Below are 15,437 nucleotides of genomic sequence, written 5' to 3' on the forward strand. Positions count from 1 at the left end.
AAAAGGAATGACTAAGCCCAAAATTTCATAGCTATATTTTCTTTTATGGTTTGGATATGATCTAAAACATCTGACTGACTTGAAGTGATAAACTGGCAAAAGCTTATGGCATCAGTGAGACCTGGCACACTACTGATCCAAATCTGCAGCTTTTGGGGTTTCACATTATTTAAGGTTTTGGGCATTCTTGTAAAATTTGGTTTACATTTTTCAATTAGAGAGGCCAGAAGAGATCTAGTCAGAGATCGGAGAGAACTTTACCATTGAAACTTCCTATAAAAATACTTCTAATATTAGACTTTTAAAATGAGAATTTTTCCAGTCCCAAAATAGTCTTTCTGGTTTAGCACCTCATTTTAGTCTGACAGCCTGTCATATTTTACTGCCTTCATACTGCTTCCAAGAATGTGAAGAGCTGTTTGGATGTCATGTAGGTGAAGTTAGTTAGTTTGCTCTGCTTTAAAACACATGTACAAGAATAATGCAGTATAAACCCAGTTCAAAGTCAGGGGAAAGATACTCATTAGCAACTGTGGGCTTTGCATCCTTAGAGAACACAGAAGTTCAGTACTGACTGCATGCTTCATCCTGAAGATTTATATTTTTTGTTTCAGCAAACAGATGAGAAAAATGTCATAGGGAGAGATTTTTTATTCAATTTTTTTTCCAAGGCACATGTTCTCTGCATTGCAGAGTAGCTCCTGGAGCTGCCTAAACATAAGCACAGCTCTGTGTACTCCAGGCTGAGGGATGAGACCAGGAAAAGCTATGGGACTGCTGCTACTTCAGGAGAGGTTGGAGGAAGCCAGATACAGTGGGTCAGGCTTCAGATCAAGTTTGGGGTACCTCTGATGGCACCAAGGCCATGAAGGCAGTGGTTGCCACTGTAGTAAAGGTCACCTCAACTGTAGAAGCTGCCTCATCCAGGCCTGAGCCTGGCCGTTCCTCCTGCCCACATGCCCACAGCTGCATTGTCTGCCTTCCTTTGCCTGCGCTCAGACCCACCCTAAGCAATACTGCCAAATAGTATTTTTTTATTGTTCTTTAAGCATTGTGGCTATTATCTGTAGTTATGTTCCTGAAACATAAATCTTGTTAGATGTATCTGGTCTGTGAAGTTTGTAGATGTTTATTTAGTTCTCACTGCAAAACTATGTGCAGCACCAGATATTTGCTCTCTTAGTTTTTTAAATAGCTCACATTGCTGTAGTACCCACCTATTTCCCCATCTTTACTGTGTGTATCTTAATACCATCCTTGCAGTCAGGATCTCTCTACCTGGACCTTTCAAAACTTTTTTTTCTACACAGTCACCATGGGCATCAGTCCTACACAATTCGGTGCACAGACAACCCACAGAAGCCAAGAGGTATCAGTGGGACTCCTAAGGTGGAACAGGCTTTTATTCCTTTCTTGTTAAGATGTTCACAGTCTTTACAATCAAATGGAAAAGGGTGTTATAAAAGGACTGATGACCAGTCTGTCATAAACTGGGTGCAGAGAGACTTTGCCATCTGTTGTTCACATGGACCACCACAATGACATTAATTCAAATAACAAGTTAAAGCACCTGCTTTTAATATGTGCCACTTGCTTTTTTCCAGAGTGAAGATTCAGATGAAGAAGATCTCTGTGCTATCAGTAATAAATGGACTTTCCAAAGAACCAGCAGGCGATGGTCTCGAGTGGACGACATTGATGCTTTGCTTCACCGATCAGACAGACATGGATCTTCTGGGGACATTAAAATGAAAAATACAACAAGCAGTGAGAGCGTCCTTACAGATCTGAGTGAACCTGAGGTCTCATCTATTCACAGCGAGAGCAGTGGGGGAAGTGACAACAGGAGTCAATCCGGCGTCAGCAGCGCTGCCAGGGAGACCTGCGACTGCTCTAGCCATCATGATGTGGAAAGCACACTGCTGCAGGACTCCACTGCAATAAATACTGCCCTGTTCCCCAAGGACAACCTGAAGAATGAAAAACCAACACAAACCAGAGCAAAAACCTTTCTAAAACGCATGGAGACACTAAAAGCAAAAGGCATGCATGGAAAACTAAAAGGCTCAGGAAGAACAGGTCCTTTAGAGATAAGTGGACCAGTTCTCCAGTTTGAGCCAAAATCCTTGAAAGACATGCACTGTGTACAGATAGTTAACGGTGATCTCCACAACTTAGGACAAGATTCAGTTAAAAGAGGACTTTCCTTTTCTGCCAAATCCAGCAGTGAGAGCAGTCAGTCTGAAAACAGCAGCAGTGGGGTGAGCACACCGTGTTTGAAGGAACGCAAATGCCACGAAGCGAACAAGAGAGGTGGGATGTACCTGGAGGACTTAGATGTTCTGGCAGGAACAGCCTTACGGCAAGTTGTGGACCAAAACCTCAAAAATGAATTTCATTCCCAGGAGAACTTGGTTGTGCATATTCCGAAGGATCACAAACCAGGGACCTTCCCAAAGGCACTTTCTATTGAAAGCCTCTCACCTACAGACAACACTAACAGTGTAAACTGGAGGACAGGCAGCATCTCTTTGGGAAAGCAGAGCTGCTCTACTCCAAAAGAGTCCGGATTGATGGCTGGCTGTCCTAAAGAGAGCAGAATTAGTATTTATGACAATGTGCCAGGTTCCCACTTGTATGCTAGTACTGGGGACCTCCTGGACTTAGAGAAAGATGTCCTTTTTCCTCGTTTAGATGACATTTTGCATCATGTCAATGGACTTCAGGAGGTGGTAGATGGCTGGTCAAAGAATGTGTTGCCAGGGCTGCCAGTTGATGATGTGTCAGTCAGGGAATCTCCGTCGTTGCCATTCCAGTCACCTACACAGATCACTCTTGATTTTGAGGGAAACTCTGTCTCTGATGGCCGGACCACACCGAGTGACATGGACAGAGATGGAACATCCCTGAATGAATCCGAAGCCACTGGTGTTAGGGACAGGAGAGACTCTGGAGTGGGAGCATCACTCACAAGGCCAAGCCGGTAAGTAGCAAAATTTTGTTCACAAATCCATGGACTGTGAAATAATACAGTATAATGAAGCAGAGGCTCTCAGCCTGGGAATCAGAAAGTGGAGGGCACCATTACAGTTATACTCATCCAGTATGGGGATGGGGAATTCCCACGTAAAGGTGGAACTTCAGGAGAAGGGACATCCTGCTATGGAGATTCCTATGTGGAATGAATGCAGAATAGGTTTAATAAAACAATTTAACTAAGGCATTTTTTTATCTCTTGATTATGCAGTAGGACCCTGTATACCTTGTAGGATGTATTTTCAATTTGTCTTCTAAGTTATGCACCCACATCTTTATGCATCAGTGCCTTATGCACTTTTTATTGCGCTGGTCTGCTTTAAAAATGTGTCCCTTTGTGCTCAAAGAGAACTTCCCTACCTTGCCCCTTCATCCTTCAGAGATGAAATTATGGTATAAAATTGACTTGTTAATAAAAGTGAAAAGTGAGATTTTGTTAATAGTTTGCAGACCTGTTTTAAGTCAGAGAGATGAGTTTCAGTTGAGCCAGGGAAGCAAGGCCCTGGGTAAAGGCCTTCATGGATCCATACTGTTGTGTGTAGGGTGGCTTTGTACGTGCAAAACCAGGGAGAATATACCTGGTATTTTCTGATCTGCCATCAGTCTTGTCAAATCTTCATAGAGGATTCTGCCATGCTGTGGTTTACTGCAGCCTGTGCTTGCTCACCTCCATCACAGGCAAGTGAACTCAAGGAAACTACTGAGTAAATGAGCAGTGCCAAAGTTTTTAGGATTTGAGCTAGAACTCATGTTCAGCAAAACAAGAAAATGAAATTTACTTTTTTTTCCTGATGAATCTAGTATATAGAGAAAGTGCATTGGAGTAAAAAGATGTGAGTGGCTCAATATCTTGGTGGTTACAGCTCTTGCTAAGGAGACACAATGTTCAATCTTTTTTCAAAAAAATTCTTCAGTATTTAAAAACGGAGATACTTGGAGAACCTCATCTCCAAATACCTTGGTGGTCAGGTTGGTCCCCTGGGATGTGTGGGACTAGGCATCAAATCCCAGTTCTGAGTCAGACAGAGAACATTTGAATGTGGATCTCCCACATCCTGTTGGAAGTGTGTGGGCTAATAAAGGGCATAGCGGGCAGCACCACTTCCCCGAGTATGTGGATGGAACTCCACATCCACTTGTGAATCTAACTTTAAAATGACAAAACTTGGGCATTTCCAAAATTAAAGAGATTGAGCAAATTGTTTTATTTATCTCCAAAGTACATATTATTTCAGTTGACACACCATAATGTATGTGTGCATGTTTATATGTGTTTTATATATTGCCCAGCCCTATCTCACAGTATACCATCTTTTCTGCCCAATTAAAGCCATTGTCTGACTTCTCTATTGTTTCTTTTGCTAAAGGCGATTACGATGGCATAGTTTCCAAATCTCTCATCGCCTGAGCCGCTCTATTGCATCACTTCACATCAGCAATCAGTCAGCAGCCCAAATGAATCTTCTGCAAAAATTCTCTTTGCTTCGTCTTACTGCCATCATGGAAAAGTACTCCATGTCAAACAAACATGGTTGGACCTGGTAAGTACCATTGATAAGTGGAAAAAGAGCTATTTGTAGAAGAAAATAGTATCTCCTAATTCTGTTTACTGTGATAGTAAGTAAATGCAATTAGAAGGGGCAACTGTAGGGTTTGAAACTGTCCCTTTTAATCCACTGCTGCCTAATGACTCATTGGCAAAGTCAGAAATAGATTGTGGAAATCTAATTTCATTCCTCTGCTCCAACAGAGACACAACACTGGCCTTTCTAACAACACTTCAGTTCCAGAAAAATAAACAGGAGTAGAATAGAGACTTTAAAAAGCAGGAGAAGTTTACAGTAAGTCTTATACCCAGAATTCATTTTGTTATTTGAAAAGAAACAGCTGCTGCTGCTACTTTATGTATTTGATATTGGTTTGTTTGTGCTGTAAAAGAAGGGTTAGAACAGTTGTGGCACTTTTCACTACAGATCAAAAGATGCAAGCTTTAGTCTAGGACCTGTGTTAGAGGAAACTTGCAACCCTGACAGCTGTGACAGCTACCTGGTCACTCAGGGAATGAAGGGCAGATGGACGTGAATGCTGGCAATGTGCTCCTTCTGTAGCACCTGGCTACAGAAACCTGCATGTTTAATGGTATACAGACCCTGGTAGGCTCCACAGACAGAGGTATGTCAGAAATGGAAATGGGCATAGATAAGAGTTTATAAGTATCTGAGAAATAATCAAAAGGGTAACAGAAACTCCCTAATACACCGAGACACTGAGTCCAAACATAGTATGACTTGACGTGTACATTGTGATTTTCATGTTCAAAGCACCTCACCAAAATCCCATTAAATTCATCTGTGAGCTAGATAGGACAAGTTTTCCTTTAGAAATGGAAAATTAGATACAGAGTTAAATACATGTGAGATTCACCTCACTAACATCAGCTATTAGAAAAAGTTAAAAGTCTAATCTGTTATAAATGTAATCTGAGAAAGTCGGGCCAGCTGTTTGTGATCAGAGGAAAAGGACAAGCAACTCCAAAGCAGCTCATTATATCCAAGGCTGAGGGTTTCAGTCACCCTCCAGAGGTGTCTTTCTCTAGAGTGTGTATAGAGGTAGTCCAGACTATTAACTCTTTCTAAATTTCCATTAGAGAACTAAAATTCAGTAAGAATAAACTCCATTTCACTGTTCTCCTTTTGTGCAGCAGCCTGTGGTTAACTGACAGCGTCTGTACTGAAATGAATCTCAGTTAACCAACTTCAAATAAGCAGACTAGAATACAGACCTGCTGTTTGTACCAGGTTTTCATCCTGAGAAATATTTTTCAGTTTATGTAATCAGTCACTAAGAATTTATAAGAGTGGAACTGTAAATAGCTGTAAAGTTATATGCTGTACTTCTTCAGTAGGTAATTTAATCTGAATTTTAATTCCTTCCCACACAGATGAGAAAAATCTTAGTCGCATTCAGGTCATATTCATCCTTTTTATTTTAATTCCATGGCAGTCATGCCTCCCACAAGGAGAATCCAGTTTGTTCTTGTTTTCAGCATCATTTTTTGAAGAAAGCAAGCTCACCAGCTTCACTTAAGTGACTCGACTAAAATAAATCATATAACACAAGGGGTGAATCTGACACATAGGTATTTCCCACTATCATTTATTATTGTAAATTGTTAGTCAATAGAAATACTAAATCATGTAACAGGTAGTATAGTCACTCAGCCTGTTAAAGAACTGAACCTCTTTCTGTCAGGTACCCTCTCCAGTTTGCTGCGCTGTTCCTTTGAGTCCCTAAAGGATGCTTTAAACCGTGTTGGCTTCAGCTGGATGGCAGCTGCATAGTAAAAGTTTTTTATTAGAACAGATTTTTATGCTATGTCTTAGAGACAGAGGCCATCCAGTTATTCAAGCTGACAGATTCATCAGTCATACAGATTTTAAAGTGTCCATGCATTGTGCATTAAGCATTATTTCACCATCTTTATTAAAAAGGCTCCAGCTACCAATTTCTGTCAGTAGTGTTACTCAGAGAGACTGTGTAAATACCCTGATATTTTCATGCAGCCTGTTCATGTTATTTTCAGGTCTGTGCCAAAGTTCATGAAGAGGATGAAAGTCCCTGACTACAAGGACAAGAATGTCTTTGGTGTGCCTCTCATAGTTCATGTCCAGAGAACAGGACAACCTCTTCCCCAGAGCATACAACAAGCACTGCGCTACTTACGGAGCAACTGTCTAGATCAGGTATGAACTTCACTTCACGGACTTGGTTCATTTTTTCTGTAAAGCTGCTTTAAGCAAGCAATGGTGAGCCTTTTTATACTTAGTACCAGGATTATTTGAAGATTATTATATCTCATGTTGGGCCCAAATCTCTGGTGATTTGATACTTGATGCCAATACTAGCAGTTTGCTGTTTTGAGATTTGTATCCAGCTAATCTGTTGAATTCTTGCAGCTACAGCTGTCCTACTGATTTGTATACCATAGTCTACTTCAAAGAATAATGTTGGATCTATTGAATCAGATGTGGGGTCTATTGAATCAGACCCAGGAAGAGATCAGGACTCCCAACTTCTACCTCTAACTGTTCTGCTTATGTTTGACTGTTGCCAGTGAGGGTTAACTGCATTCACCATTTCACAAGACATGGTACAAAAGGTTTTATTTACTTAGCAAAGAAAGAAAGTCCAAGAATAGAGAGCAAACTCAGCAAAATATTCGAAGTATTCTGTTGACAGTCAGATATATCCAGATACTTAGGTCATCAGGGGTTCAATGCCAAAGCCATTATGGTACGTTGCCTTTTATAGTGTTCTTAGCTACAACAAGCCAGCTGGGACACCCTCATGCTCAAAGTGTTTCAGATTTTTTTATTCTCTTTAGCTATAGAGCAGGGACATACTAGTCATATTTTTACTGTTCTTCCCCTAAGGATGCGGATATGTATTTTTAGGGACATAGGACTGGGAGGGAGAAACCCCCTGGCTGATTATGTTCAGTCCTCTACTGTTATTGACCTCATGTCATATGACCTCTTCCATAACTGCTTTTAGATAGTTGTAAGTTCAAAAGGAGCAACTAGCATTTTACTCTGCAGACTTTGCTGCCTCTCTTGGTCTGAGCATATGAAAAGGGTAGAAATAGTCTGTTCTGAATCTTTGCATTTTCTGATCACCATTCTGGTTGCTGTTCAGGTCGTTTTGTTGGATGACAGTCATCTTCTCCAAAATTGAAATCTAAAAAGTAAATGCATTGCTGGGAATCACAACCATTTCTCTTTGCAACCAGTGGGAATGACACATGGCCTTCTTATAATTTCTCTCTGTAAAGAGATCCTGTGGTGGTCAAACCATGACATCTAACTCCAAGGTGTCAAAGGTGGTGTGAGATGAGTTCTACCGACCATATGTAGTACAGGAGCCGAGGGGCAGGACAAATAATTTGTCAGAAATGTGTTAATAGGGGATGGAAGGGAAAGATGCCTAGAGGCAAGTAGAAGCAGTATATTCAATAAGTAACATGCCTGGTTGCCACAGTGGTCATCTGGGTTTGTGCCCTGAGCTGGGAAACTCAGTGTAGGAAGAAAAGTAATGCACCAAGCCTGGAATCAGTGATGAGATTGGAGGAGGAGACACTGGCCCAAGTAAAAGGAACAGGAGATGTAAGGATAGAGTTTCAGCTAAGAAGCGGAGCAATAGGAAGAAAGAGGAGAGAGTGGATAAATGGGGGAGAATGTAAAAGGGAGTGTAATACTAAAGAGAAAGAATAAGCTCTTGAGAGATTTGAGGCAGTCAAAAGGAGTGGGAAGTCTGAGACAAATATCTGTTCTGAGAGACAGAGTTTACTTGCTGGGAAGCATCAGAGGTACGTGAAGTGCCATTTCAACTCAGCTTGAGTTTCCACTCAGGATGGAATTGGAAAAATATTCAGTGGAAAAAGAAGGAGAAGTACAGATCAGGACCATTTAAAATACTTTTTCACCAAAAACCTTTCTAGGCCAAAACCCTCCGGGCTTCAGCTTCTCATCTTTACAGTTATTCCCTTTGTTCCCATTTAATTTGAAGTCTCCTAATACCTAGAGAGAGGTCTGAGCAGCCTCCAGTCTCCCTCAGCATCTTGCTTATGTGTCTCTCTGTGCACTGCAGAAGGTGATCTAGAGTCCTGAACAGGCATCAGAGCTTCTACTTGCACACACTTGGTAAAGTTGAGGTTGTTCTAAATCATTGTAAGGTCTGCCACTGAAATACCTAAAATGGTATGAGAAGCCTCACCATTATTTGTAGGATGTGTTATTCAGTTTCAGCCTGTGAAATAAAAAGTGCTTTGCCTTTTTCAACTGTGTCTATGTTTCTGTCATGCATCATATGGCTACTTGCATGGTAGATGTTCCACAGCATGACGATACTAAAGAAATTGGGCCAGACCAACCTCTGGATTTATAGTCTCATTTTATTTACAGAATGAGTCTGTAATATTGCAGAACAGAGCCTAAAACATCTTTTTCTTCCAAGTGAAGAACTGTCCTTTTTTGATTAATTATTAATTTTTTCAATGAAAAAAGGAAATAGGAGTTTGGATAAATATCATTAAACAAAACCAGAGGTCAAGAGTAGCAGAATGATGTGCAACAAGAGATTGTATGGGTATGATCTGACATCTGACTTCTCAAATCAGACTTAGCTGAAAGTTTTTAAACGTTCTTTATACCAGCAAGGACACTTTCCATCAAAAGCAGATAATTGAGCCTCTGCTTTCACATGTTTCTACCACAGGCCAAAATTTTATTTTTTTTGACAGAATTAGCAAGTGTCCTTCTGTATCTTCAGCACACATTTCTAAGAGGAAAAGGGACTTAAGAAGGGAAAGTGTAAGGAAAAAATAGATTAAAGAGCTGGATGCTCTTTTTTGTATTCTCTTGTCAGAAACAAGAGTGGAGCTTCACTTGTGATCATAAATACAGTACACAGGGCACACTCCAGTTCTCTACTTCCTATACCTAAATTTAACTCACAAGTGATACTAAATTCATCAATAAGAGCACATAGAAGAACTTCCTCACAGCCAGTCTGGTGTAGCAGTTCGTCTCTGTTATAAATAAATAAACCCCTCACAGATCTGCAGACACTAATTACACTAATTTGTGTAATTAGTGTCATTTATGTGTGAGTTAACAAAAGTCCTAAATACCGTACAGTAGAGCATAGGAGGTGTTCTAGGGAGAGGAGGGTCCTACATGAATGAACTCTGTGCTGCTTCGTGTTGGAAGTAAGGGGAAGAAGGCCAGAAGGCATTATTTCCTTGCTTGTACACGTTTGTTGATGGACTATGCCATGCAGGAAGCTGCTGCAATCACCAGCAAGACAGCTGTCACAGAGGAACAGGAGTATATAATTCCAAACCTGAAATGCGCCTTTTCCATAAGTCTTTCTCCATATTTCAGCTTTTCCCAGGCAAAACTGAAGGGAAACAGTGTTAACACTTCCCAAATGAAACACTGTAAACTGACTTGGGAATAAATAATGCCGTTTAGGCTCAGGAATTCACCCTGGGGGAATTCCACTGGGGAGAAGGACAAGAAAGGGCAGCACTGCCTTGAAGGCATCATTTGAAGAATTACCACTTCCTTTCAAATAGAAAGCAAACAGGATAAAAATGTATTTTAGTGGAATTTGGGAGAACTCTTGGAAGCAGAGAAGGAAGGGGGAAGCAGGAAGGGCAAAAAATAGGTTTGGTCTTGATTTTAAAGCTCTACCAGGATGTACTAATCTTTTGGCACAGCATTTATTACTTAGCTAAGCATAATATTTTCTTGTTAGTCTTCGAAATATGTACCCAAATAAACATGAGGAACCAGATTCTCAGCTGGAGTAAATCAACAGTCAGTCACCCAAGCCAAGCAAGCCATGCTGATTTATATCAGCTGAGCATCTTGCTTACACCCTTCAGGCAGCAGGGAAATTGTGCACTCTGAACTCTCCCTCTTGGATGGGACAGAGAGCAGCAGCTTTATTAACCCTTACAGTCCTGCTGTGAGAGCATGTGCTTGCCTGCCAGACTTGGGGGCAAGTCATGACCATCACACTTGCAAGTTTTCTTTGGTTTTGCCTAGAGTAAAATAAGCAACCCAAGCTTTGGTCATAATCAAAGCCCCCCATAATAGATTTATATATAAATATAAATAAACAAATAAAATTTTTTTGCGTAACATTTTCTTTTTTACTTTTTTAGGTGGGTCTGTTTCGAAAATCTGGGGTGAAATCCCGAATCCAGGCCCTGCGTCAGATGAATGAGAGCTCCCCAGAAAACGTCAGCTATGAAGACCAGTCAGCATACGATGTGGCAGACATGGTAAAGCAATTTTTCAGGGACTTGCCGGAACCTCTCCTCACAAGTAAACTAGGAGAGACTTTTCTGCACATCTATCAGTGTAAGTTGACATATTTCTATTATTATAAACAACTAGAAAATACTATATATTATACAGTAATATACTGTAAATAATTTTGGTATGTTAACACTGGGTGGGATTCTTTCTGCTGACCTTTGAGATATATAAAAGAACTTCTCTGCCGTCAAAATCTGTCACTAAGAGATTTTTAGAACCACCTAAAGGTTTCAGTGTCAAATTTAATGTAAAGACAACCCTCAGATATTAAGAAGATTTGAAAATATCAGCCTCACAATCAGAAAGAACCCAGAAGGACAGGCTGTTTTGGACATAAAAAGCATGAAGACTCATATTTTTGTCAGATTTCTTTAAAAATGCAGGCACATTTCCTGCAGACATCTCAATATAAGTGAGTCTTCTGGGCACGGAGAAGTGGTACTTGACAATGAGAATGTGTGTCTGTGCAGTCCCCTTCTTTGCTGTGACTTTTGATTATTTGCCTTTTCGTTACAGTCAATAAAATGTATATGCAAAAAACAAGCTGCCTTCATGTAGATCATCAGCTCTTTGTAAAGACCCCTTAGAGAAAGAAATAAACTAGAGGATTTCTTCTTTTCATTCCAGCATAAGCAATCTTGAGCAAAATTTGAGACTCAGATGTATCAGAATGATGAAAATCCCTGTAGAACAGGAAATGACTGTGTAACTCTTCTCCAGACTGAGGGAGAAATAAATAATGAGGGAAACACTGAAAAACCAGAGGAATTAGAGTTTTTTCCTGACAATGTCCATTATGAAGGCCAGTCAGCCAGTTCTCTGGCAGATGCAGAAAACCCTACCCAGGCAGCCTAAGCCAAATAATTGGAAGCACTAAAGAGAAGTGTGTCTAGTCTTTTCACTTGCAGACATTTCAGCTGCCAAAAAATAGAAAGACATTTTAAAACACTGTATAATCCCAGTGCTTAAGAATCTCAGTTACTTCCATTGCTTCCCTTTACTGTAAAAATCTGTCTGTGGCGCATAGTCACTAATGTATTTAGCATCCCACTGTCTGTAGCTGGTAAAGAATACTGTGATTCTGCATGAGAGAGACAGCATTGCAAATAAATTTAGTGAGTTTGGCCATACGTGATGTCGTGGGACACAAATGAACTGAAACAGGTGGTGCCTCGTTCTGGACCATCATTTCCCCGTCTTTTTTCCTGCTCACAATTTGCAGGTCTTGTCTGCCTACACACACGTTAATAAGCTCGTTCAGAAAAGCAACAGGAATTCTGGCTGCTAATAAAATGGCAATCACAATTGTTTCCATAGTGAAGTGGCCAAGGAGAAGATTATCCACTGCAAGGACTACATGTCCTTGGAAACAAATCACCTTTAAACTATTGCTTGATGAAAACTGGGAATGTCCTGTCTTGGCACAGAAGAGACTGCAAGTAAACTGCCCTCTCACCAATGGGAGAGAGACATGGCATATCCCAATGTCATTGGCATAAGTAGGTGTGTTGCCAGAAGGACTCCCCTTTTCCAAGACACGAACCTGGTGTTAGGATTCACAATAGCCATGAGGCTGAATGGTGAAATATTGATACCAGCCAACAAAAAATGTAAAAAGAAGTGTGAGCTGATTCTGTAATGCCTGTGTAGTACTGCAGTGGGAAGTCTGAAGAACTCTTCTTTACAGTAGTCAGATGGAAAAAAATGTGCTCGGAAAGATTTTCTTGAACTGCACTAGTAATTCAAAGGATTTCATAAAGATTTGAGGATGGGTCCATTTAAACCAAGGTAGGAACAGGAAAAGATGGTCTCTGTGGACACTGGAGAACAATCCTTGGATTAAGAATGAGTAGCACTGGGGAATTTTTCCATGTGACCAACAACAAATACATTTTTCTGTTTTAGACAGTACTGATGAAACTCTTTTAACAGAAAGAAAAATGTTGAAAATCGCTGGGATACCAATTGTGTTTCATAATGTCTGCAATTAAATTAATCCGTAGCTGGGAGTTTTTCTTACCCCTCATTCTGTTCAACAAATTGTTAATGTGAAGTTAGGAAGGATTTTTCCTCTCTTAGTGTATTGGCAGGGGATTTCTGATTTTCTGGAACTCACTGAAGATATTTTTCATATATCCAAGACCTTTTCATATATCCGGAATGACTTGAATTGCTGTAACAGAGAGGATTGGGGATGAGATGATTAGTGTAGTAGTCGTACTTGGCATAGCATTGATGAAACTTCTTCCATTTCCCTAAAACTCTCAGTTGCCTAATGTTTACCTATTACTTGAAGAACTAGCTGCTCTTCTTCTTTATGTACCAGACTCATCAGAGCAACAATAAAGGGGGAGGGAGGGATTACTAGGGTGCAATATGGGCAGAAAAGACATGTTGCATGAATTTAGCAAAGGCTTCTCTGACTTCTCAGGAAGACCTGGCCTTGCTGCTTCTAGAAACTTTAGAAGCGTTAGGCTGTGTTCATTTTGTCATTCATGTCTGAAAGCTTTTAAAATAAAGTGCTTGTACAAGGCTACCAGTCAAATCTTAAAAGCTGGCTGTTCCCTCTACTCTAAATCTGCTTTTGTTCTTCTTCTATTCAATTATATAGAAGAATGTAACGCCCAGAGGAGGGCTTGAAGTCCAAACTGAGAAAACTTATGGTTGTTTTAGACTTGAATCTGTCTGAGGTGCTATTTAAGCATACCCATTACTTCTTTCATTAAACTCTTTTACAGTTTAGGACACAGATGTGTTTTCCCGAAGCTTCGCTAAGACTTTCAAACTGTCTTACTAGGGGAGAAAAGAAACCTGAAAAATACCATTTAAACTACTCTCCCTTCATAAACTTTAAAAGAAGTTCAGTCTCTCTTGGGAAAAGCCTTCAAATAGAGAAATGTCATACTCTGGTGTGGCAAGCTGTGCTTGATGGAGGAGCAAAAACCAGAAGCCAGCTAGTCTTTTCCCCTTTGTCCCCTGTCATCTGCCTCTTCACAAAGCCGTTATCATAGAATCATTAGAGCTGGAAAAGACCTCTAAGATCATCAAGTCCAACCATTAACCTAACACTGCCAGGTCCACCACTAAACTATGTTCCAAAGCACCACATCTACATGGTTTTTGGACACTTATGGGGACTGTGAATGTTTGTGCTAACTGTCTTTCTGGCTCCTTATCTGATCCTACAACTGACCCCTCCGAACGTCCCTTGCTTTTCCTCAGACGTCCCCAAGGAGCAGCGGCTGCAGGCGGTGCAGGCTGCTATCATGCTGATGTCCGATGAGAACCGGGAGGTTCTGCAGACTCTGCTGTGCTTCCTGAGTGACGTCACCTCTGTGGAGGAGAATCAGATGACTCCTATGAACATAGCTGTTTGTCTGGCCCCCTCTCTCTTCCATCTCAATATAGTGAAGAAAGAAAGCTCACCAAGGTACATTTCTTCTCAACACTATAAATAGTCATATCCTTAATACAGAGTGATGCTTTCAGTGGTATGCAGGACAAAACTTTCCAAAGCATCTGCTTTCCAGCACACATTAAACAAGGCATGGCTTCAGCAAGAGGGGAAAACCCATGCTGCAGAGTCAGAAGCACACTTGTTTTCACAAGCCCAGAAGGCATTTTGGCTGTGTGTTGAGAATATGCAGTGCCTGCTTTCCATGCGAAATTTTCAGTGGGGCACTAGTGAGTTTTGTGTGACTAGTGTTGACATCTGTGAAGGGAAAAGGCTTGATTTTGCAGTGGCTGAAGTAAAAGATTGACCATGTTTTAAAGGATTTTAATATGTGGATTTTCAGTGAGTGTTTTTTCACTTTCAGTTTTCTAGCTGCATTCTGCCATTTGGGAAACCAAGTTTATTTCAGGCCACATTTTAATGGTGTGTAACATGGTGAGTGTAGACTAAACAGGGCATAGACCTGGTTAAATATTAGTGGTCCCTCCTGATTTTTTTTTCATCCCTCTGGTTCAGAATATACTGAGATTCTTGCTTATGTACATGTATAACCAGTGTCTGAGCAAGTGCTTACAGCAGTAACTTTACACTATGTCTGTTAAAAATCCATTTCAAAATGTGCAACACATAATGCAGGATGTGCATAACCTTTCCTGCTTTTACCTTTGGCTCAACAATATTTTAGGTAAACATTTTTCCTTTAAAAAAGGCTCAACAGTCTGAGCAGTCTTTGTGATAAATAAAAACTTAGGATAGGTTTTCCTCTCTGGTGTTCAGAACATCTTGCTGCTGTTTGCTTTCCTATTAAAAAGTTCAGCTCTTTTTACCTGAGATACTGAATTCAATTACAGAGTAATACAGAAAAAATATGCAACAGGGAAGCCAGATCAGAAGGACCTCAGTGAAAACCTGGCAGCTACTCAGGGACTTGCTCACATGATAATGGAATGCAACAAACTTTTTGAGGTGAGTGAGAGACTGAAACGGCATTATTCATGGCCACATAATGCAGCATCCTTTGAAGTATTTTTGTTTATGCTTACATTTTCCATCTTGCATTA

The 15,437-nt window shown here is 40.5% G+C and overlaps 1 protein-coding gene across 5 annotated transcripts in view; it reads left to right on the forward strand.

Moving 5' to 3' along the window:
* The window catches only part of STARD13 (StAR related lipid transfer domain containing 13), a 251,030-nt gene that overhangs the window by 223,420 nt on the left and 12,173 nt on the right, over positions 1–15,437 (forward strand). For all 5 annotated transcript variants that reach the window (XM_027728928.2, XM_027728930.2, XM_039386854.1 and 2 more), the window contains 6 exons: positions 1,605–2,983; positions 4,404–4,577; positions 6,620–6,779; positions 10,766–10,964; positions 14,145–14,352; positions 15,228–15,342. In XM_027728928.2, coding sequence (XP_027584729.2) covers positions 1,605–2,983; positions 4,404–4,577; positions 6,620–6,779; positions 10,766–10,964; positions 14,145–14,352; positions 15,228–15,342 — 2,235 coding nt within the window. The remainder of the gene's footprint in view (positions 1–1,604; positions 2,984–4,403; positions 4,578–6,619; positions 6,780–10,765; positions 10,965–14,144; positions 14,353–15,227; positions 15,343–15,437) is intronic.

This window comes from Pipra filicauda, unplaced genomic scaffold (assembly GCF_003945595.2).
Source record: "Pipra filicauda isolate LSUMZ 115617 unplaced genomic scaffold, ASM394559v2 scaffold50_size3627746_pilon, whole genome shotgun sequence".
NCBI lineage: Eukaryota > Metazoa > Chordata > Aves > Passeriformes > Pipridae > Pipra > Pipra filicauda.